The sequence below is a fragment of the Magallana gigas genome, chromosome 4, assembly GCF_963853765.1.
Source record: "Magallana gigas chromosome 4, xbMagGiga1.1, whole genome shotgun sequence".
NCBI lineage: Eukaryota > Metazoa > Mollusca > Bivalvia > Ostreida > Ostreidae > Magallana > Magallana gigas.
Window position 1 is genome coordinate 55,029,119 of NC_088856.1, and position 26,399 is coordinate 55,055,517.

Consider the following 26,399-nt stretch of genomic DNA (forward strand, 5'->3'; position numbering starts at 1 on the left):
AAACGCGGAATCAAAATTTCCGGAAAAATCGTTTTTTGAACTCGTTTATCTCTGTAATGCGTCGTCCGATTTTAAAACGGCTTTCAGTGTTAGATTCAGCTTAATAAGCTCTATAAAACACATATTCATTTTTGATTTGATCAGAAAATTCATTTTTTCGAAAAATTTGATTCCCTTCTGGTTTCGACCGGAAGTGACAGATTTTCATTTCCAGCCTTATTACAGAGGTAAATCGATTAAATCATAACCATTGAAAATTTCAAGCCTCTATCTTTAAGCGTTTTTGAGAAACGCCGCGGACAAAATGACTTTTTGAAAATTTTAAAAATGACGTAACGTAAAAACAGAAGTGACGTTTTCAAAGAAACTTCACAAACTTTGAGGTATTATAGTTGCACACAACCTCTGAAAATTTCATTAAAATCGGTTGTAAACTTTTTGAGTTATAAAGCCAAAAAGGAGTCAGAAAAAAAAATAAAAAGAATAATAATAACTAGAGCAAAGCTCGTTGCAAAGCAACGAGTGGGTCTTCCGTTAATGTCGGAAGTAAAGCTGGAAGTTCATGTAAGAAGCAGAGCTCTTAAACCAATAACAGAAGTAACTAAAATAAAAAGATAAAAAAAATCGAATTATTCCTGGTACGACTTAACAAAATCCGAATGAGTTTAATTACGACTTAACAAAAACCTTACTTATTTCAAGTACGACTAAACAATTATTTTTGGTACAAGTTAATTTTACTTTGAACATTACGCTATTTTTTAAACCAAGGACGCGGAATCAAAATTTCTGGAAATATCAATTTTTAAACCGATATCTCTAATGCATCGTCCGATTTTAAAACGGCTTTCAGTGTTAGATTAAGCTGAATAAGCTCTACAAAACAGATATTCATTTTTGACTTGATCAAAAAATTCAATTTTTCGAAAAATTTGATTCACTTCTGGTTTTGACCGGAAGTGACTGATTTTCATTTCGAGCCTTATTACAGAGGTAAAACGACTAAATCATAACCATTGAAAATTTCAAGCCTCTATCTTAAAGCGTTTTTAGAAACGCCCTGGACAAAATGACTTTTTAAAATTTTTTGTTTAAATGACGTAACGTAAAAACGGAAAGGGCGTTTTCAAAGAAACTTTAGGATCTTAGAGGCATAATAGTTGCACATAATCTCTCAAAGTTTCATCTCAATCGGTTATAAACTTTTTGAGTTATAAAGCCGAAAAGGAGTCAGATACAAAAGATGTCACCTTTGACCTTCCAAACTGTGCTTGTTGCACCATCAAATGTCAGAAACTTAGAAATGTAAAGTTTATTATATTTCTGTGAATATTTCCTATGTAAAATTACAATGAATAAACATGCTATTCCATCTAACTGTGAAATAGTTTCTATGCTACATTCACCAGCAGCATACGATTTCCCTTTTTTTAAACTCGGAACACCTCTGGTATAATCCGATCACAGCATTAAATTCAAAGTCCGATAATTCTAATTTGTTTATCATCAAGAAATTCTGCATCGCCAACAAATAAAGTTTTTTTCAGGATAATAATTAAGATACCTATAGCTATTTACTGACAGAAAGACAGACTGAGACTGTTGTGTTGTGTGAGGATGACAGACAGTTTATTGTCCCCCTCAACAGCAACTATTTCACTTGGCTTCGCCCATGAAATAGTGGCTGTCTTGGAGGACAATAAACTTGCTATTATCCTCATACCAAGTGAATAGGTATATAATGTCCCATCCACATAAATTTCGAGTTATATAACCTCCCATTTGTAACCTGCAATTGACAAACAGTGTAAAGTCAACACAACAGTCTTAGCCGCAAGTTTCACTATTCAATTCTCATGTACGTATTAAACATTAGGGGTTTTCATATTGCATACCAATTCCAACAAGGGAGATCCCTCTAATGATGATCTTTAAAATTCATTTTATGAATCTTAGCAACACTCATAATCCTTCAAGTGCAGCATCTCTTAAGGTGGCTCAAAACACCTTGAAATATTTTCTCAAATCAGCAGAAAATTACTTGATTATGATAGATATCATAATTGATAAGAAGTGTTTAAGTCAAATAGGCAAAAAATGTGCAAATTTGGATGAACAATTACATTTTCAAAAATTTAATTCAATAAACAGTAACAAAAGCTCCAGGCGGACTAAAACTCAAACGCTTTAGAAACCCAATACTTTAACCATTAAGCTATGATGGTATACAACCCAATCGAACGATATTATGAGTTCAACAAAATATTTAAATCGCCATCTTGTGAAGAAGTGTCTTAAAAAGTATAATTCTAGGTGTAGTGATGTACCTTAATTTTACAAAAATATTAACGGATACTTTATCCGAATCGTCCCTTGCTACCTTTAACTTAGTACATTTTATGAACAGATGTCTTTGTCTTAGAATAAGAAAGCTAATGCAATTCTGAGAAAAAAGTATACCACATATTGACAATTCCATTGAGGTTTAATAAACATATGGCCATTTAAGTGAACCCACCATTTCCAATTTCTTTTACTCAACACAGATTTACAGGGTTCTCCATAGTAAAACATCTTTACCTGACCTTTTAGAGGTCAATTGTTGTTCAACCACCTTTAATAAGAAACCTTATTCAATACAACATACATCTACATGATATTATCTTGATAAAAGCATCACATAACTTAGAAATGCCCTTACATGTATACCCACCACCTATCTTTTGATTTTCATAAAAAAAGTCATGGTTTGAAATCTTTTACCTAATTTTCTGAAACTTGTGGCAATTTCTATGAGTCATTTCTCACACATATTTGAAAACAATCATCAATGATACTAGAATTTGATCTTTTTATGTTTCTTGAATGATTTGTAGCATTTTAATAAATAAATAGACAAGTATTCCTGCATGTGATTTCTTTTTTCCATGAAAAAAAGTAAGCTAACAATCATATTAATTAAATATCTAATCTATTCTGGTTTATTGTCTCTTTTTAACCATGCTAAAACAGTAAGATCAACAAGTTCAACATCTGCCTTAAATAAAATTAAATTCAAACACACCCGGGTAGCTGGTGGAGGAGAAATCCATTAAAAATTGTTTTTTTTTCTACTTGTTTATGCATATATACCTTAAGCGGGTGAAAATAGATTGTTTCTTGCTCATTTCAAAAGTAATTATCATTGCTGGTGTTATTCAAAAGTCAAATGTACATTTACATATCCTACATGTAATCTTATGGAGAAAATTGGAAAGAGTTGGGTGATTTTTCAACTATGTAAACACATCTAAATATCTTTATAAAATAAAAAATGAAGGAAACATAATTGCATACTTTTATTGAAAAACAAATTTTCACAACAATTATATTTCTTTAAACAGCCTTAATTTTGTTTTTCATAATTTCTTATCAAACATGAACAAACCACAATAGGACATGATGCTTTCTTAAAGTTCCATTATTGTTCATGCATTATCCGATTTAATTTGAATTACCGGTAGATAGTCTGTAGAACACAAGGAATATGCATGTGGGTAGAGGTGACAGGTTAACCTCAAGAGCTGAAACCACAAGAATCAACAGGTAAAAGCCATGTGGTAACAAGAGTCTGCTTTAAGCTGAAATTAAAAAAAATAAATTACGGTAGCTGTGTTAACATACATGTACTTGTAATAGCTGTGTTTACATTAACATATACATAATATTTTTGGAAAAAATACACTGACCATGCAGTGTTATAAGTATGACATATCCAAATATATGACATTAACATTTAGCCAGTACAAAAACAAAAATGTGCATATCAAGTCATAATATCATAACATTAAAATAATTTCTTGGGTATAGACATATCAGATTGAGCGAGAGCAGGAGTGAGCGAGAGAGTTTGTTTTACTTGAAGTGCGACAGCAATATTTCAATTCATAAACTACAAACTTTAGGAATATTACCAATCCAAACAGTGTCAAAGTATAAGCTTCTGCTACGTGTATACCATGTTTTGTCAATTCTACTGTGGTTTATTGCGAATAAATTTAGCGAGGGTTTTTTTCTTACAAATTACATGTTTTAAAAACAATACTATGTATAATGCGCATAAAAATGAGGGATTAATAATACATGCTCATTTTAAAATTCAATGCATTTTGGATTTCTTTTACAAGATCGAGATATTTTTGTCACAAAATTAAGTTGCCCTCTGACAGTTTCATGAGTCTTTGCCAAGATTAAAAGAGAGAGAGAGAGAGAGAGGGAGAGAGAGATCTGAGGCACATGCAGTAAAAATTATTTACATACTATGTTGATGTGATATGCATGTAAAGCTTACCTAAAATGAATCAATATGTATAAAAGATAATCTAATCTCTCAAATTACAATGATTCTGTGAAATACTTATATCTTGAGAAGACTGTTTAATAGATATCATGGAACATTGACCTAAATTCTGAGCTTGATATAATATGAAATTTGAGACTTTACATGCCTGTTACACAAGCAATAACCATATATAACAGAGAGCGAGACAAAAGGTCTAATTTTAATTAGATTGAATAATTACTTTGTCAAATATATTTATTTAATTAAACACAAGCCTGAGTTTTTTAATTTATAAATTAAGTGAAGGCGATATGGTAAAGATCTGCTATAAATATTTAAGGTAAAGTTATCATCATGCAAACATGCACTCTAATTACAACATTCTATTCTTGTGTACCCGAGGACTCCCACCGCTTTTAATTTTAAATTCTTCATGCAATTTACTACTGATATCCTCTCTTCACTTGCCTCGGATAGTCTTTTAAACACCATCACCAGTCCCGTAAATTCATGTGGTCCACTTTGTTTACATGTAAAAATGGCGACTCTCGATCTCGATGTAAATTCAACATACTTGATTTTCCAAAGTCGGTAGCGTGTTTCGGAGAAAGTCTGAGGCAAATAAAGAGGCGATATCAGTAGTAAATTGCATGAGGAATTTAATGGTACTAATTGTTTTCACAGAATTTGCGTATAAATAAGGTAAATCAGTCCAAAACTAGCGAACGTTTTTCTGCGCAATAAATATACATGTACAATTTTTTCAATGGGTGGCCCTGTAGCTCTCCGGTCTGTCATTATTTTTTTCCCGGAGAGCTACAGTTCTGCAGCTACCGTGAAAATACACTGGACAGATAATATTCTGAGATTCCGCTGACTCTAACGCCCGCTTTTATATTGTGACGTTCTTCAAAAGCGGAGGTTAGCGTCAGAGGAATCTCGGATTAGATTGAAAAGTGCAAATAATCTGAAAAGAAAAAGTCAATACGACATATCCTGTATTGAAAAATACCTTTATAATCTGTCATACGTTAGTTGAGCTGAAATTTCCACTATCGACGTCTTGCAGGCCTTGCTTCTTTTAAAAATGTAGACACACCGCTATCAGCTGTTTGTTCGCAGTCAAAACATGGCGAGTTGAAATGGGGAATCGTACGATATAATTATTTCGATTATAACTAATAAGACTAATAAAAATTTACAACGTAATTATCGATCGAAATAACGAAATTGTATCGAAAAACACTTTATTTAACTATTAAAAAACAGAGTCCGGTTTTATGACCTGCACGAATTGTTTTCAGCAGGAGTTACTTTCAGTGTGAATTTTACACTATTTTTTAAACCAAGAACACGGAATCAAAATTTCCGGAAAAATCAATATTTAAACCCCGATATCTCTGCAATGCATCATCCGATTTGAAAACAAATTTCAGTTTTGTATTAAGCTTTGCAAACTCTACAATATGCATATAATTTTGTGTTTTATATATAGTTTAATTATCAGTACGAATTGTTTTCAGTAGAAATTACTTTCAGTGTGAAATGTGCACTATTTTTAAAACCAAAAACACGGAATCAAAATTTCCGGAAAGATCAATTTTTAAACCCCGATATCTCTGAAATGCATCATCCGATTTGAAAACGAATTTCAGTTTTGCATTTAGCTTTGCAAACTCTACAACATGCATATAATTTTATTATTCGCTTAAAAAAATGAAAATTCCGAAAAATTAGAATCACTTCCGGTTTCGACCGGAAGTGACAAAATAATTTTTTTTGTAAATTTGCCATAAGTAAATCCACAGATTTACAATCACAGAGAATTTCAAGTCCTTATAAACAACCGTTTACGAGAAAAGTCCTGGACAAAATCACTTTTTGAAATTTTTAAAAATGACGTAACTAGAAAACGGAAGTGACTTAATGATTGAAAGTTTAAAATCTTCAAGGGACAACTATTTAACATAATTCCTGAAAATTTCTTGCAAATCGGTTGAATAGTTTTTGAGATATAAAGCAAAAAAGAAGTCAGAAGGAAAAACAAGAAGAATAATAATAATAAAAAAAAACAATAGAATAACAAGAGGGTCTTCCGTTGAAAACGGAAGACCCTAATAATAGAAAGAAACAATAGAATAACAAGAGGGTCTTCCGTTGGAAACGGAAGACCCTAATGAGAATTTTATTTTTAAAGAAAATTGAGCATTTTGACAGAATAATATGCAACTCTGTACGTGTAGCCATACAACAGGGATAACAAACGATATCGGCAGTCTTACTCTCACAGTATCCTGAATCACGGCCTGAAAAAAATTGGGTGAACTAAAATCTAATTATCTAATTTTTGCAATTCATAACAATACTTTACGGTATTAAGTGGACGGACTACGGGAGATAACTCTCACTAATTACATGTATAAGCAGTAGGCTTTTTCATTTCGCCGGTTAACAGAATAGACAGGATCCGGATTGCACAAAAAAAAATTAAACAAAAATTATGGGAAAATGTCAAGGGGCTGAATAATGTCGCAGGATTGGGCAGCATGCCGTAATACACAACATCCGGATTCAACGAGTTTCAACATGTACATAATTTTTTCATTGAAATATGGCTTAACTGACCGGGAAAACTACTGCAACGTATATTATTGCACACATACTTAGCATAACCATCGTTTACAAGCGTACAATTATTTTATTGAAAATCGGACCAAGCAGCTTTAACATTAAGATTTACATGTGTAAGACACTTTATTTGTCATGTGCATGATCATGTGCATTAATTATTTTCAATACCTGCTTATTCTTCACAATGATCTCCAATTCCATTCACAACTGCTGTCATTCAAAATCACATGAATTAAACAAAATTTTAAATTTTGTGTAGATCTCAACTGTTATATATCCAATAAATCTATTGATTTTATCATGTATTACGTAATTAGGTAATAACGTTTTAAGGGGTCAAACTTCATTCAGAAATTACCATTTTTCCTTCGTAAACATTCATAGGATCGAAAACAGATTTCCTACAGAGATTTATAATGGGGAATGTTTACATATTTTCGGAATATCTAGCACAATTTTTCAACGTTATCATCCGGGCATTATAATGGCTGATGCAAAATGCAAAATCCCCGTAGACATTTTTTAGCCGTGTATTTAAACCTGATAAGCTAGAGGGGGCATTACAAAAAGGAAATCTTGGGATTTTTTCATACTATCGAATGAACATCGTCTGAATCAAGAGATATTTACAAATATCGAATAATTTAAGAAAATGTGTGGCAAAAATATCTTGGGACAGACTTTAGGTATAATACGTTTATATATCCTTACAATATAATGATTTTCTCATGCATTACCTAACTAGGGATATTAGGGGCCAGAGGTAAAAAAATTAATCTTTTCTATTTCAATTGGAAGAAATGGAGGTATTTAAAAAGGCAACGTAAGAGAACTTATAAAAAGGCTTACAGGAAAGCATTAGTACTTCACTCCTATTTCCATATCATGTTTTGTTGTCGAAAATTAAAGTCGATGACGTCATTTCACCTTCTAAAAATCGAACGGAAGACCTCCTCGTTGCTCGCAACGAGATCGTGTCTAGTTTTTTTTCTTTTTCTTTTTTTTCTGACTCCTTTTCGGCTTCATAACTCAAAAAGTTTTCAACTTATTTAAAGGAAACTTTCAGGGATTATGTGCAATTATAATGCCTTAAAGATGTTAAAGTTTCAATAACAACGTCACTTCCGTTTTGACGTTACGTTATTTTTAAACTTTAAAAAAAGTCTTTTTGTCCGCGACATTTCTCAAAAACGCTTTAAGAAAGAGTCTTGAAATTTTCTGTGGTTATGAATTTGGCAATTTACATGTGCAATAAGGCTGGAAATAAAAATCCGTCACTTCCGGTCAAAACCGGAAGTGAAACAAATGTTTCGAAAAAATGAATTTTCTGATCAAATCAAAAATGAATATGTGTTTTATAGAGCTTATAAAGCTGAATCTAACACTGAAATCCGTTTTTAAATCAAACAATGCATTAAAGAGATATCGGGGTTTAAAAATTGATTTTTCCGGATATTTTGTTTCCGCGTCCTTGGTTTAAAAAATAGCGTAATGTTCAAAGTAAAGTTAACTCGTACCAAAAATAATTGTTAAGTCGTACTTGAACACACTCGGATTTTTATTGTTAAGTCGTTCTTGAAATCAGGAAGGTTTTTGTTAAGTCGTACTTAAAATCATTCGGATTTTGTTAAGTCGTACCAGGAATAATTCGATTTTTTCATCTTTTTATTTTAGTTACTCTTGTTATTGGTTCAAGAGCTTTGCTTCTTACAGGAACTTCCAGCTTTACTTCCGACATTAACGGAAGACCCACTCGTTGCTTTGCAACGAGCTTTGCTCTAGTTATTTTTTTTTCTTACGCTTTTTTGTACAAGCGATTTCTTGAAAACGGCTTTACCGATTTTCGTGAAAATTTTAGATCTTGTAGGTATTGATAAAAACCTTATATATAATTTTTTATTTTAATGACGTCATTTCCGTTCGGGAGATATTGACGTTTTAATGATTTTTAGAGGGTCATTTTGTCCTGCTATCTCCTCCTAAACGAAAAAAGATATTGAATTTAAATTTTCAGGGATTGTAGACAAAAGATTGTAGATGTGTTTAAAGGCATTTATGGTTGTCTGGCTTCAAAGGCGTCGAAGCTCGCCTGGACCCGAAAATCGAGTTTGAAAAAACGACGTCATTTTTAATGGTTTTCGTTCTTTATCTCCTTTCCTGAAAATATTTTACTATAACATATAGAGCAAATAAAATTTATATTTACAAGAGCTTTCGTTTGATAACAAGAAAAAGGGGCTGGTCCCTCAATTTAGGGGCCAAAAGGGCTCTAAAGTCTTTCTTCTATAGCCCTTTACTGAGAAATATTTTGTAATATGTTAAAGAAGCAAAAATGTTCATCTTTCACTAAAAAAAACCATACATTATAAAAATTTTATTCTGCATTACGTAATTAGGGGTTTTAAGGGACCAGAAGTCCAAAACTTCGATCGAATATATCTCAAAAAGGACAAATATTTTGAAAAGCAATATAGAATAAAAGATGCTTAGAATGATGTTTTAAACAATATTCAATCATAAAATGTTTCGTTATCTGGCCCCAATATGGAGATTAGGGGTCGGCCCCTAAAACGTCCTATCCCAGATAGCTCTAAAACGGCAAAGAATTTCTAAACACTTGTTGAACAAAATATGTTTAATATCAAAAGAACTTTCGTATGATGCCTAGAAAAAGGGGCTGGCCCTTCAATTTAGGGACCAAAAGGGCTCTAAAGTCTTTCTTCCATAGCACTTTACTGAAAAATATTTTGTTATATGTTTAGGAAGCAATATATTCATCTCACATTTATTTAACAATATATTATAATTATTTTATCATGTGCTCCGTATTAAGGGGTTTTTAATGGGTTTTAAGGGGACAGAAGTACAAAACGTTGATAACATACCTCAAACAGAACAGATATTCTAAAAAGCATCATTTTGAAAATCAATATAGAATAAAATGCTGCGAATGATGTTCCTAACAAAATTCAACCATCAATTTTTTTTATTGTTGCCCCGATAAGGAGATAAATGGTCAAATATCAAAGTCAAGGTCATATAACCTTCAAAAAATCGCACGGAAGACCTCCTCGTTGCTCGCAACGAGATCGTGTCTAGTTATTTTTTTTTTCTTCTAGACGCCAACTTTGATCCTTAATATCTCGCTCGTTTGTTCACCGATTGTTTTGAAATTTTCAGGACTGATAACATGTCGCGTGATGTTGTCGTTGCATATTTTAGTTGAGGAAAATCCCCATCTGGTATTGAGTTATTCCCCTTTTAGTAAAAATTTAACGACTTCTTTTGTCCAGGGGGGTTTAGCTATAACGATGACTGGCAGAGTCTCAAAGATGGGCTGGTTTGGAAGCTAATACATTGAATTTGTGCGAGATATATTTTAATTATTATTTAAATGCAAATAAAAGGGGTGGTATAGATGTTGAAACAAAGGTAAGAAAAAAAATCAAAAAAATTCGCGTATTTTCCGTGTTAGTTTTTTACCTGATAAAAATTTGTTATAACATGTATTTTAAAAGATCTTGGTCTTACCAAGACCTTTCATTCAGTATACAGAAAAAGGGGCTGGCCCCTATAATTAGGGAGTTAGATGCGTCAAAAGTTTCTTGTCAATAACTTGTAAAGGAATAAAAATTTCTAATGCATTATTGAAGCAAAGTTGTAAAGAAATTAATTTTGAATCCTTCCGTGGTATTCAATTTAATGTTTTCGTAATTTATAGCCAGTATTTGCAGAAACAATTGTTGTCAGTTCGGTCCATTTTTGTGGGGGTGTGCACGTTTAGGAGGTTATGAAAGGGCTTTTTGTAATGCACTAACTGATACATGCAGCGCGCAAAAACAATTCTACATAAAGTTCCCAAATGTTTTTATTCATATGTACATATTCATTTCATAATGATGAACCTCTTTGACCTTATTTTTGTTGTTTGTTTCATAACTGTGCCCCTTTCTATATTTAGATGCATTACGAGACTCAGGTAACCGATCGATAGAAGAGTCGCTAGCTGTATTCAGGCCGTCGCCTTGACGACAGTGCATATGCTTGTAGAGCTGGACGTACACATGTTTAACGCCCCACTGTGTTACTGTAACAGAGACATTTTGAATTGTTTCAGTACTGGGAGATGTGTTAATAAAATGGTTCGAATGCATGGTAATTAAACTCAACTTTTCTACAGTACGTATACACGGCCGTCATATAAAGCACAATGTGTATTACTGACATGACAAATGTACGCTGGCAATTTAAACGAACGCGGGATTGCTCCCGATAGAACATTTCTTTTAAAGCAAAACAAAATACTGATTTCCGATAGATATAATATTATCATCGTGGAGATGATTTTAAAAAGTGAACTTAATATTCGTATACGATAATATTTGAATCCAAGCCCGCTATTTTTAAGTAACGGGTATTAGGGATATTAATTATGACTTGCCCCGCGTTTCACGTTTTTTACTTGCAATGCATCTACAAACGAAAATACCAAACAACCTTCGGCAGCAATTTATAAATTATTTATTACATACTAGTACACAATATTAAAGAGATAATTAACTAAATTGTGCTTTATAATTGTACTCGCTATCATCCGTGGAAATAATGGCATGGAAAAAATGTTGTTCAATGTTTATAAAAAACGATGTAGCCTTAGCAATCGAAAATAATTAACAAACTGTATATTGATAGATTGACACATTAACAAACATTCAGACCCGCAATGTATTTTTTGCAAATTCTATAAAATGTAGACTCAATAAGTGAATTTTTCCGTTTGGGGTATTTTGAATCACATGTGTACACTATGTGTACATGTACATATAGATTAATAGCCATATAGATAAACACTTTCAGTGTTGAATTTTTAAAAGATATTTTGTATTTGCAATGCAATGCAATGCAAGGGCTAATAAATTCGAACAATGTACATACGGTAGGGATCGAACTGATACTGGTTCTGCTTGTTCTACAAACAGCGAATGAAATGTAAAGTATTAGGGTGTTATTTTTTAAACAAATAAGTATTGCTCTCTTAAAACCTTGCATTACTAAACAAAGTATTTCATCGGAAGCATTATTAGTTACCTTAGCTGCATATATGTAGCTTTCCGTCTGGAAAAATTGAGTACCATCCGAAATTTTTCATACAAGGGCTATACAGACTTGCAGCTAACATTACCTTAGAATTTGCCGCTGTTCATAAATTCATTAAAAGACGCGCAGATTCAAGTGGTTATATGTCGTTTGATATGGGATTTATGATGTCTATTTATATTATTTTAATTAAGGACAGACGGACGAGACGTTCCTCAATTTTATATAATTTTCCTTGATATTTCATTCCTTATTTATTAACATTTAAACCTGTTAATTCCAAAAAATTTCGAGCGGAAGTATAATTGTTCGGATAATATTCTCACAATACGTAAGTACTGGTCGATTTTCATATAATATCATTCTTTGATTTATGTTAAAACATCAATCTCTTTTAAGATGTATGATCATCTTAGGAATGTACATGTATCCAGAGGCGGATCCAGCAATTTGAAAAGGGGGGGGGGGGTTCCATTTGATAAAAACCAATATGTGCAAAATTCATCATTTGTCAATAAACAAGGACTTTTTGAACGTTTTCCGTGCGTATACAACTGTATTTAATAAACATTTATCTCATCACTATTTAATTCACATCTATTTCAACAGCAGAGTGCACTGCATTATTAAGCGTTTTGCCGTTTAGGTTTAGGTAAGGAAGATTTGCATAATATCTAACCTAAAAAAACTCAAGTCTCCAGCAATGAGAAAGTGCGTCTATGTTTGATAGAAAAGAAACACTAAGAAACAAAAAATAACTCAGAATAATTACGACAAACTATTATAAAAATTCATATTTTGGTAATTTTTTTATGTCTTTGATGTTTATAAATTCTTAACTGTTTATCGATTTTGATGTTTAAAATAAAGGTCTAAATGATAGAATATGACAAAAGAATGGGAATAATTTATCTGCTGAATAAATGATGCGTGTGAAATGCAATGGTAAAAGCTATTGTCGTCCCAGGGAACTTGATGTGACCTCTGTAATGGGTGCGCTACATCATCTGGCACTAGTACAAATGCGATCATATTTAGAAAAGTTTTGGAAAGGTGGGCATTTTAAATAAAAGTAAATATTCCAATTATATGAATTTATATTTGTTTTAATTAATCCAAACTGATGATTCTTTGTTAATGATGATAATTCAACACAAACTATTACTTACATTGTACTACTTAGACAATGTGTATCATCTTGTTGCGATGACACCTCCCTCTTTTTTTTTTTGACCTTTCAAATATGGCAATCTATTTTTAAATCAGGATTACACACGTGCAATGTGAAAAGCCCTTTTAATTGAACACTCTTGCTCATTGTTGCTTATTACATCCCATATAACGTTTTCATCAATTATGAATATAAATGTTGACACATTAAAGATGCATCGTCAGGCAATTATTAATTCAAGCTTGTGGATGCCCCCCCCCCCCTCCCCCCCACACTTTTTCTCACAGCAACTAATTTTTTTAAAATTTACTTATAAAAAATTGAATTATCAAGGATGTAAAAAAATTTATATAAAAATAAGGAAATTAGGATTGAAATTGAAGTTATACACATACTACGCCAGCCCCCCCCCCCCCCCCAGCCCCCCCCCCCCCCCCCCCCGGATTAGGATTTTGAAGATTTTGAGAAAGTCTTTTTTATTTTTTTTATTTTTTTGCTTGTCAAGATTTTTTGGATGAGTCTGGCCCCCCACTTTCAAAAAGGATGCTACGTGCCTGCATAAAGATAACAATATTCAAGGGCCTTCCGTCATTTTCAATCCATGATAAACATAATAAAAAAGACTCTCAAAATAAGAAAATAGACGCAAAGTAAACTGCATTCACGGCATATGTTCACATTGTATGATGTGTCTCAAAATTCCTATTTTGGACTCGTCCACTATAACTACGAAAAAATTAATGAATGAGACATTCTGATTCTGGCGCGGAGTCTTGTAAATGAAATTTCCATTGATCTGACTGGATTTTTCCGTGAGGGTCGGGGTAGGTATAAAAACAAATTTAATCGTTCAAAGTTTTGAATTGTTAACAACGATATATCAGATCGAATGTTTTAGAACGATTTATAAATCCAAAATACAGTCATTTTTAATCGGTTGACGCGTGAGCATATGTATTAAGTAGGCGGGCATCCTTACACCCTATTAATTGAAGACAAATGAAATCGCGTCCAGCAGAACTCCCTGGCATTTTAGTGTATGTTATTATGAATTTATGATTTTGTTTGTTAATAACAATTCAACATCAATTATTAATTAACAATGTACACTCTTGTACGCTAATACACAATTTTGTTGCGATGACCCCCCTCCCCCCCCCCCCCCCCCGGCCATTATACCTATTTTTAAATCAGGATTACACACGTGCTTGCATGTGCAGAAGACAATCTGGAACTTAACTGATAACTATATCATCTCTTTGGAAATTTATTTCTCCGTAAGCAAATACGTGTAGTAACTGATACATGCAATTGTGAAAACCATAGAGGAATGCATGATCTGCGCATAATAACTAACTGCTTGATACAATATTTCTTTTTTCCAACATTCCACTTCATAACGGAAATTACTTATTTTCTTTATTCCCCTTTTCAATAAACAAAACAAACCAACAGACCAAATTGATCCAGATAAATATAATTATCATAAATAAACCTAAAAAACAAACAACACTTTCATCCTTCACCCACAATATTGCCTTTTCGATATTTGTCATCGTGGTAGATCCGTGTAACCATGCGCGGATCCAGAAAATTTTTCCAGGGGGGGTCCGAAGGATAATTGTGTTTGCCAGGGGGGTCCGAGGCATATTTTCGCGATAATTTTACTATGTAAATTTAATAAATTTTCATTTTCCAGGGGGGGTCGGGACCCCCCCGACCCCCCCTCTAGATCCGCGCATGCGTGTAACAATCTATTAAGTAGGTGCTTGCACGACATAGAACCGGCCCTTGCTGATCAACGTTTTCATTAACGCATATAAAGGAAAAAAAAATATTTAGATTTTTTCTTGGATTTATTTTGATGTTAATAAAAAAGAGAAGAAATTAGTTCTCAGTCTCACTTTATGCTTGTTTGTTAGCGGTTAATCTAAGTTCATTTTGTATATCCTTTTGTAATTTAAAAATATGCGATGTAAATCTTTTTTCCATGCAATATTTCGTATAAAACAACGAAGAGTAGTATCTTGAAACTTCATTCAAAATTTTATTAGACCTTTATTGTAAAATGCTAACATTGAAAATTGTGCCCGATTTCTTTTTTTTTAAGGTAAAACTTTATTGATTAAAAAAACCTGATTCTTTGAGACAAAATAAATTGACATAATCAGTTTGACATTCTCTAAGTGCAGGTCTGTAGCTCTTAGTCTGAAAAAGAATCGGATGGACGACCTAGGACCCTGATCGTCCATCCAAATTTCTTGAATATTGCCATTTCTTTCGTACGCGGACGCATGTTGGCCGAATACTCAACGAGACTAAATGGTTCGTATTTTAAGTTTTAACTGCGTTTAAAGGTAATATTGGAATTCCGATAATTTTGAAAATGATTTATTAAATAAAAATGGTTAAAATTACCGTTAAATTACCGGCATCGGTCTTCCCCATGCGCGAATCTAGAAGAGTAGGGTGAGGGTTCCAGACCCCACCCCACCCCCCGCAAAATTTCTTTCCATTACATGTACAATATAAAATTACAAAAATATGCCTCGGACATCCCCAGGCAAACTTAAATAACCGTCAGACACTCAACCCCCACCCCAGGAAAATTTTTCTTATCCGCGCATGCCCCCCTCCCTCCCCCCCCCCCCGGTCAAAAAACAAAATTATTCTTCAGAACCCCCTGTAAAATTTCCAGGATCTCCGCATACATTCTAAAAGATTCATTGGCCCTTGCTTTTGATAAAAAATGCGAGTAAAATGTTTGGTCTTTTTACGTTCATACCAGTCATACCCACTGTGTGATTATAATCGTCGTCCATATTCTGTGTATATTGAGTCAATTATGATGATTAGATAAGTTTCTCAAAATAAAATGCACATGCAAAAAAACAACATGCGGCGAATCAAACTTCAGACAACTTTTAAAGATCTGTATTTGCTTATATGCATGTACTTTGTTTCTATTACACAGTGTTTATACATCTAATATTGCACCATGGTCAGGTATCAATTTTTGTATTACGTCACAAGTATGACGCAGCTACGACGGAAGACCTAATCGTTGCTTGCAACGAGCTCGTCTCTAGTTAGATATATAATCGTATGATGGCTTAAAATATTAAAATATTATGAGATGATACTTTCGGTCAGGGTGTGATCAAATCTATCATAAAGCCCTTTGGGCTTTATTGTATTTGATCACGCCCCGACCGAAATTATCACCTCATAATACTCAAAGAATGATTCCTTATTCCTTATATAAATCTGTCTTTCAATAATGAAGTTGAGTTTCAACAGAGATTCAGTGCTTCAGATTTATAAACTTTAGATAAAATGATAATGTATTTTCTCCTTAAACAATTGTGTTGTTATTTGATGCAAGATGATAGAAACATTTCTGTTAAGACTTTTTCTGAACTCATCTCACTTATTATATGCAAGTTTTATTGTAAATATATATTATTAATCCAATGTTTGTTTGATTTTTCAGAACATGAATAAAAGTGTCTGACCATGGACCCTGAGTACAACCTTCAGGATGTGTTACGGTGTCATCTCTGTGAGACCCCGGGCCCCCCTATGTACTGTGTCATTTGTAACAAATATCTGTGTAAAGCCTGTGAGGGGGACCATTTATCTGATCAATCCAAAGAACACAAAGTGGTACCATTTAAAAAGAGGGGATATACTCCAAAGTGTCAAAAACATCCCTCAAAAATATGTGAACATTACTGTAAACAATGTGACATTCCTATTTGTGCAACATGTCTTTCCTCTGAAGAACACAATGGCCATCAATTTATTGAAATAACTAAAACCATGGACAAGAAGAAAGAAATAATTCAAAAAGATTTACAACAACTAGAGAAATCCATTTATCTTAAATACCAAGAGATTGCATCCATTATCCCAGTCCAAAAATCTGCTCTGAATGAAAACTCCCAGAAATTAACAACAGAAATCGACAAACATGGAGAAGACTTGCACAGAGAAATAAACACCATTATCAGAAACATGAAATCTAACGTGGAGGAAATAGACACCAAACACCTGGCTGTCTTAGACAAACAGGAAGATGAAATTAAACACACCATTTCTAAAATCACACAGACCATTACTGAACTAAAGACGTTACTGGACTCCAATGATGTCAGCCGTGTCTCTGCCTACAAATCCAGGAATGATGAATTCAGAAGATTGCCTCCTAAACTCACAGTGTCCTTACCAAGTTTTACCCCTCAGAAGATCAACAAAGAACAGCTTTATCAACAGTTTGGTTCTCTGTCAGCGTCATCTATCAAAATAGAATCTCCCGGTGCTGAGTCCTCTCCCCCGGACAGACCGCTCATTGATGTACCACGGATCGTCACACAGATAAACACAGAGTATAGAGGATTAGGTGGTGTGTCCTGTCTGAGTGATGAGGAGATGTGGACATGTGGTATTGACAAAATCATGAGACTCTACAACCTCCGTGGGGAACTAGTGAAGTCAGTCCAAACCAAGTCAGGGAACGCTCCATGGGACATAGCAGTGACAAGGAGTGGGGATCTAGTTTATGCTGATTACAAAGATAGAACTGTGAACATAGTGAAGAATACACAGATACAGACAGTGATCAGACTACAGGGGTGGGTACCTCGCGGTGTCTGTAGTACCTCCTCTAGTGACCTCCTGGTTGTCATGCACAGTGATGATGATAAACAAACAAAAGTTGTGTGTTACTCTGGCTCCACAGAGAAACAAAGTATTCAGTACGACGACAAAGGACAACCTCTCTATTCATCTGGTGGATATAACATTAAATACATCAGTGAGAACAGGAACCTAGATATCTGTGTGTCAGACGCCCGTGCAGTAGTGGTGGTCAATCAGGCCGGGAAACTCCGGTTTACCTACACTGGTCCTCCCTCTACTACCAAGGGAGCATTCTATCCACGCGGCATCACAACAGACAGCCAGGGTCGCATCCTGACAGTAGACCATAACAACCACTGTATCCACATCCTGGATCAGGACGGACAGTTCCTCCGCTACATTGACAACTGTCATTTAAAGCGTCCATTGGGTCTATGTGTGGACACCAGAGACAACCTCTTTGTGGCTGAGTGGTTCACAGGTACAGTGAAGAAAATACAATATGTGTAGAACATTACACAGCAGTGTAACATTGTTTATATGTATTACATGGTGACAAACTGACTGTATATATTATACTTGTTGGTATATAACAGTTAATTATCTGTATTATATAATTAGTTTATGTTAATAAATAAACACCTTCATATACCGTATTCTGTACATACCAACAATACTATTGTTTAGTTTCTCTATGTAAATCGTAACAAACTCATTGTTTTTGTGCAGTGATTTTAATGGTAAAAAAAATGACAGCATAAATATTTTACTTTCCAAACAAACTATTATATATATATATATATATATATATATATATATATATATATATATATATATATATATATATATATATGCTTGTCATTAAAAGTTGAAAAGAATACAATGAAACATTCTGTTTAATGAACATTGTATATCAAGAATGAGAACAAGTGAATGTTTGAAGAAAAAAAACCATTTAATTTATGTCATTCTGTTGGATGAGTATATCATTGTGTATAATAAATGATTTGTATACAATTATGTGATCTTGTTTTAATTATTTTTATTACCTAATCAAAGGGATTTTGTTGTTTTATTACAAATTAAGTATTTGCGTTAAATATAAAAAAATAAATTGGATTTTCAGAATTAATTGGATGGAGCAAAATGTCTGAATGTTGGTATTATCAGTTGGAGATTTTAAACTCTGTAACATTTAATTCTACGACTATTTTGAAGCAATGCTGATTGTTGCATCTGAAATGAAAAAAACATCCTCTTTGTCAATGGCCAGGTCTAATCGAAGAAGGGAGCAATCTTCTTAGGTTATGGATCGATGAATTATTTTAGCCATACCCTGTAAGCAGGTTGCCCATTGTTATAGCATGACCCCTGTATATTTCCAGTTCAAAAGGTTGATGGGTCAATAGGTTAATATGTCAGTAAGTGTTCTGTCAAACTATTGTATTTTAAGACTTTAGTCATTGATGTTGGTAAACATTATGAAGATTAAACATGCTGACAAGTGGATGAGGTCAAAGGTCACAAGAAGCATAGGCGTGGGAACCCGGCGGGGGGGGGGGGGGGGGGGGCTCAATATTTTTGAGGATTAGTCTAGCCCCCCCCCCCCCCCCCCCACTTTCAATTTGCTTCCGACGCCAGTGAGAAGTAAGACGAAGGGTTAATAAAATAGCACAATTACTCTTCATTTCAGTGTAAAATGCATGCGCGGATCCAGAATTTTTTTCCAGAGGAGGTCCGAGTCATATTTTCGGCAAATTTACTATATAAGTAAGAAATTTGAGTTTTTCAGGGGGTACCGACTCTCTCCCTCTCTCTATCCGCGCATGAAAAAATACAGAAATGTTAAAATTCACTGTTTAATGCAAATAAAAAAAAACCCAGAGTCAAATTTACGAACTTATTTATTTTTTCTACAAAGGTTCAAATGTGCTGCAAATAACATTTCTGATGTATACAGGGTAACTGCAACAGGGATTTGAATGACTTGCGTTATTTGTCAATCAAAATGAGCCTATACCAACGTATGGGCGGAGATTATAGAATAGTTGGCAATGAGGTTCTAGACAAGATTTTGGCGCAAACGGTGTCAATATGTTTGGAGTACTAAGTTAAAAGACTACAAAAGTCGATGTTTTGCTAGATAATAGAATTCTGATAGAAATGTTAGATATGTTATGGTATCAGGCACGTAGCATCGCTTTTCCAAGTTGAGGGGGACCAAGACTTGAAAAAAAACCCAGAAAACTCCGCTAATTTTAATCCGTAGGGTTCGGGGGGATGAGGGCTTTATTACAGGATGTAACTACGACCTTCTTGAACTGTTATAATGCTTTTCAATATAATTTCTATATTTTCTTACAGTGATAGAAAAGTAGAGACACAGGTTTATTTTTTGAATTATATAAGTAACTCTAAGTAATATGTCAGTAGGCAAAATAAGTTTAACCCCCCCCCCCTCCCGTAGCTATGTGTCTGATTTTATTTTTCCTGTTTCATATCTGCGTTTATCGTTCTTTTTCTTAGTGTTTCTGTGCTACATTTGTCTTATGCTAATAAATTCAAGATATTGTTATAAAAGACATTTTGGCTAAAATGTTTGATCGGACATAAAAAGTAATATTTGATACAATATTCGCTATTAACCGTAGTATATCATTTTCATTCCTCATTTCCTTATTCTCTTATCAATTTTTTACATACTTCCAAAAAAGTGGGGGGCCAACTCCATCATTATTCAAATTTTTATATGTGAATTTAATAAAAAATCCTTGCTGCGAGAAAAAGTGGAGGGGGGGGGGGGGGGGGGGGCGCCAGCCCCCCCCCCCCTCCCCCCGATGCTACGTGCCTGATTTTTATTTCAACAAAACAAAAAATCAAAGTGCTCTGATTAAGTTTTATTAAAATGTATGTAATAGGAGTTATCTCTCTTTGATCAGTCATGCAAATTAAATTTACGTTTAAGTGATATAAAGTAAAACTCGCATATACCTAAATGTAATCTACAATAAAAGGGTGAAAAATTCGACAAGAGCTTCAATAAATGAAAAGTTGTATAAAACTTTATATGATAAATGCAAACTATTTCCACATCTTTCCTCGTTTAATAATTTTAGACAAATATCAGACATTTGCTGGGTAAATTGACTCGAAATACCCCACGTGTTAGACCCTGGGAATCTTTTCCAAACTGCCACCCCTCCTCCAAGTACGGAAAAAAATCATTTAAAAATTAACTTAGTTTATTTCCGAAAGCTGCCTTTTTTGGATCTGAATTCGATATTCGACAAATCCAGCATTCAAAAAAGTATTCAACAATTTTAATAGTTTGCAGGGATATTGAGATGACACGTGCGCCCTATATATGCCAGGATATGCTTTCCTTAACTGCATCTACAAAATATACGAGAGTCAATTCAAAAATAAACGTAGACAATGTTGCTGTCTGTTTTATATTTTCCACGACAGGCATGCTCAACACTTTAGTTTATGCAAAAAAACATTTATTATATTATCCGAAGCAGAATATTTTGTGGCAACGATGCACGATCAAGTCTAAAACATGACGTCAAGACACACACAGTTTGCCACAATACACCTATGTACCTAATCTATATACTAGTACATGTATACCCTAAGTATATTGCATTGGCTGATCTAGAGGACATGGGAGGGGGGTTCCGGGGTTTGAACCCCCCCCCTTCCTCTGGGACTTTTTTTTTCAAAAATGTTGATGCTTACCTAAAGATGGTTTTTCCTACCTTAAATATTTAATTACTGCCACTATCTTAAATAAGATCGTTTAATGCAATTGCAAATTAAACGCACTTAATTGATTTTCGACAAAATAAGGGGCGAGGTTTTTGGTAACCTTTCACCAATTACTGCAATTATAAAGAGGGGCACACATGGTGGGTTTCTCCTCTTACTCAAGCAGCCATTCCCAGCGTTTCTGCACTGAAAAGAACTGTTTTTAGACTCCAAGACAAATGTTATGCCTCCCATACAAAGAAAAGCGCCATGGCCAGTTCCACCAAGGCAAGAGCAAAGACCACCAGAAGTCTCAAGCAATTGAGTAGACGTAGAGGAAGGACCCTAGCTGCCGTCCGTCACAACTCAGTGTAGTCCACAACTGGTACCTTGTTCTCCGCCACATAATTTTCTGGCGGCCGCCACATAATTATCTGGCGGCCGCCACATAATCATTTGTCGGCCGCCAAATAAAACCCGGCTTCCTGATGTGCGCGCATGTTTTAATGGGAGCTTTTTAGGAAGTTGTGGATACACTCTAGTTTATTAGTTTTATTAATTATTTCTGAAACTTGACATTAAATATCCATTGCAGAGCTTAGGATTTTGAAAAACTGGTTGAGTTGAATGTATAGAAGACTTTGTTGTTAGAATCTAGAATGAATTTTATAATACTTTGACGAAATGTGTAATTGCTGTAAAACAGTAGTGTAAGTTGTTTTTATGTGTAGTGGATTTATCCCGTACTGAACCCCAGTGTTTTGATAGACTTTTTATTTTTATCCCGTATGGAGCCTTCTATTTTTCAGTTTGGCATTGGTCAGCATAATAGACTCAAACTGGGTCATTCTACCCGCATTGCTAAGGCTTTTTAAGCACCCCTGCGAATGTTATTGTCATTTAAATTTTAGACCACGTGGTTAAATTTTACCCTTTAAGTTTCGCAGTAAAAATCGTGCTTCGTGTTTATAGTCTGTTTCCTATAATCAAGGTACTTGTAGTCAAATATAGGTTTATTGATTTTAAACTTTATCCTTATTAATTGGTGGATAAAACGTGTTCTAAAAATAAATGTGACAATACAAAAAATAGGGTTTTTTTTTACTGCTGTTGCTGTTGCAACAACTAACATGCATAGAGGAGATACCCCTAGGAATTGATTTGCGATCCGCGCCCGATCTTGTAATAACATCAATAGTGAAAGAGACTATTCTATTTTATGCAGAATGTTCCTTGAGAATGGCTCGATATAATAAGTTTTTATGCAAAGCATTCACCCATTACTTTTTTTAAAAACATGGTATTGCACACAACAAGCATCAAAGATGGCTATGAATTTATTTAGCAACCCATTGTTTATATTTTCAACCACTCTACACGTGGTTGAACATGAACGATAACTCTGTTCTGAATATCATCGTTTAATTAAAAAAAATAACTGACAGATGGTGAAATAAGACATTCATCTTAAAAGATTTTGATGTTTTGTAATAGATGAAAGTAGGATATGATGTGAAAATCAACCAGTACTTAACGTATTTCGAGAATACTATCCGAACACTTATACTTCCGCTCGAAATTTCACAGGAACTGAACAAATCTCGGTGAAGTCTCGTGAACTTTCATTCGAGCACCTCTGGATTTATTACATTCTTAGCAACGATAAAGAAAACATTCCGATCACATTCGCAGGGGTGATAAGGTTTGAAATTGGCAGCTGGACAGAGCGCACGATTTCCCCACACGGATCTGACCACGTGTGTGTATTGTAGAGTTTTGGTTCTTATCTTTGAATACATGTAGGTCAAAATATGTGTTTTGACACTTCCCCTTCCCCTGTATCTTTTGCCATGTGAATTTATGTGAATAATGTTTATAAAATGATTATAATGTCATATGTGATCTAGAAGAGTTGAATCTTATATTTAGGGTTGTTAGAAAATCACTTGTTATTTATGCATTATTCATATTGTTATAAATTGTTACCGTGTTTACCGAACAGAGGAAATTCAAAATTATATATTGTTATACGTTTACAGTCTATGTGTTTGTATTTAAAAGGCTATTTATGTACTTACGGGGTTGTAATATCATTATCTATTTGTATCTTTATCCTCCTGTTTCTGTAGTTCCTCTTTATTGAGTATTTTACTTGTTATTCTTGCACATGTATGCATTTCTGTTTTGCTGTGTCGAAGTTGACCTCTACTTCCGGGTCAAACTTCCTATTTTAGAGTTCACCCTCATAAATATTCATACCCGGTGAATTCCATTGAAATATTGACATCGTAAGTAAACAAAAATCGTATTTTTATATTGATACTTGATAAGTTGAATGAAAAGTATTGTTTTTAAAGTTTAACTTTAATTGTTTGTGATTTTTATTCATAGAACTATGTTATTTGGGGTGTATTCCGTTTACTGTTAGCAAAATCTGTCTTTAGTAGACGAATTTTAGAAGTGATAGGGTTTAACGGATATGAACGGGGTATATATAGCGCGAATCCGTTAATTTTCGTTAGTCTGCAATTTGGGGGGTTTTAAAGATGTAAGTAATTTATTTTATTGGAAATTTAATTGGGTTTAAGAGATTAGGTTTTGATCACATATTTCCATAATTTGGAAATCAGATCAATTAATCTAAAGTTAATTAGTGAATTAAAATTAATTAAGGTCATATTTTCAGATTAATATCTGAATCAGATCTTATAAACTTCTTTTGTGGGAATTGTTGTCAGTGTTTATATTTAAATCAGGATAGGTAATTTTAGTTAGGCCTAAGTCACATATTCAGAATTTTTCTGAATCAGACCAATTAACATTAAAGTTGTTGTGAATCTACTAGGGTATAAGTTATTAGGGTATTTCAGTGAATAAAAAGGGCAGGAATTTAATTAATGTTGTTTTGAGGAGGCTATCTATTTATTTATTTTCTGTCTTGTAAGAGATATTTTGTGTATCAATAAATTGTGAAACTTTACAGCAGACTCTTTATTTTATTTACTTATATTTGGGTTGGGTACTTGCCAGTAAAAGTACCTGGTGTCAGAAGAACAAATCAAACCAAAGTGTAGCGTTAGCACGTTACAGTATTTTATTTTGTAATTGCCTGGTAACTAAATCTCCAGACGGGGTAAGTTTGCTTTTATTTATTTCATTTTCACTTTTGTAACTCTTAAAGCTTATAAGTGCCACTTTATATTACTATAAATAGCGGACAAGAGTTGCCACGTGAATGTTACCTTAGCGTTGTATGTTTAACAGTGCCACGTGTATGCCACGTATATATCGCAATATTTGTGCATTATAGGCTAATAGTGTCATGTTTTGTTTAGATATGTAGTATATAGTGTAGTTTAACTACCTGTGCCGTTTGCTATGGTGTAAACATATATTTAAGTGTCGAGAGTTCACTTTGTTTAAATGTATTATACGGAGACCAGTTAGGGTCATTAATACATTGTACTCATGTAAGCATTATAATTAAAGGTCCCGGGGTTAGTCACATTCTATGCATGGACGAGGCTCTGTGTATTGGCCTGAGAGGTGATGGTGACTGACGGCCTATGGTGGACGACCGGAAGAGTTTCCGGTAGTTGATTACCTGGAGCAGGTGAACTGGTGGACACGTTGGATACAATGGACGATGATTCAGGGTAGCATGGTGATGGACGGAGATAGGAGGATTAGAGCCTAAGGACCGTCTCGCGTCGTATCTTGCCGACTCTTTATTGTATATTTGTAATTTTTGTATATAAATATTTTATTGTACATTGTATTGTTGTTGTTACTGATCACAGGCTCGGTCATGGTGACAGTAATTGTTCACGTTTTCCTCCATTATGTTCCAAAAATTATGAGTTTGAATTAGTTATTTTAATCTATATGTAGTATGCTAAAGTTCGGCTTTTTGCAATTGCCTGATTCTTTGTCATAATTTTGCGAAATCCCGACCGGGACTGTTCTTCATAATTGTAGAAAATTGACACAACGGTATATTATGTGAAATAAGACCCCAAGAAAATTTTTAAAAAACTGCAACTAACTGGGAAAATCAAACCAACTATAATTAGGTATAAAATTGAAATCGTTATGTTTATTTATTGTGTGATCAAAGGGAAAATCTATAAGTCGGACGGTATCTGTTATACAAGGTTTATAGAAACTCCGAAAACTCTCAAACTGTTGAATTACCGAACAAAGAGATGAAAACGTGAACAATTACAAATTCAAACTTTCAAGACCCCACCTTTCAGTACTCTCAGTACTTTGATTTACCCAGAGAGACTGTGGCCGATTACGGTCTTTTTATTGTACTGCATTTCATGTGATTTAGAATAAGAGTTTAACAACACAGTCATAGATGGATCTGCTTTCGTTATAATATTGCCTGTACTAGCTGTCGTGGTCAATAAAGCTGACTTTAATCTGCGTTGGTAAATTCTTATTATACCAAAATTAAAACATATAGAAGGCAGTGCGTTCCTTTACTTATACATGTTTACTTAACATTCCTCTCAAGTTTAAGTTTTTTAATGTTAAGATTTCCTGAACGGGTGTTTAGTTCAGTTTTAAAAGTTCAGAATCAACTCTTAAATACCATGTTTTACAACAAACATGTATAATACAAGGCACAAAGTAATATAAAAATCATTCTTACTAGATTCTAAAAAAGTCTTCTATACATTCAACTCAACCAGTTTTTCAAAACCCCAAGCTCTGCAATAGATATTTAATGTCAAGTTTCAGAAATAATTAATAAAACTAATAAATTAGAGGGTATCCACA

At 33.8% G+C, this 26,399-nt stretch overlaps 2 protein-coding genes and 1 long non-coding RNA gene across 3 annotated transcripts in view; 1 reads left to right on the plus strand and 2 right to left on the minus strand.

The window, feature by feature from the left end:
- Positions 1-18,506, plus strand: part of LOC136269630 (E3 ubiquitin-protein ligase TRIM71-like) — a 42,884-nt gene extending 24,378 nt beyond the window's left edge. Inside the window, exon 2 of the mRNA XM_066083070.1 lies at positions 16,714-18,506. Coding sequence (XP_065939142.1) covers positions 16,737-18,371 — 1,635 coding nt within the window. The 5' untranslated portion in view covers positions 16,714-16,736 and the 3' untranslated portion in view covers positions 18,372-18,506. The remainder of the gene's footprint in view (positions 1-16,713) is intronic.
- LOC136275110 (ankyrin repeat domain-containing protein 16-like) overlaps positions 1-26,399 on the minus strand; it is a 92,841-nt gene that overhangs the window by 38,942 nt on the left and 27,500 nt on the right. The gene's annotated exons all lie outside the window — the stretch shown is intronic.
- On the minus strand, positions 3,324-6,123 carry LOC136274969 (uncharacterized). Its single transcript, XR_010713426.1, has 2 exons — positions 5,334-6,123; positions 3,324-3,620 (listed from the first exon to the last, which is right to left on the minus strand). It is a non-coding gene; the product is annotated as an uncharacterized lncRNA (long non-coding RNA).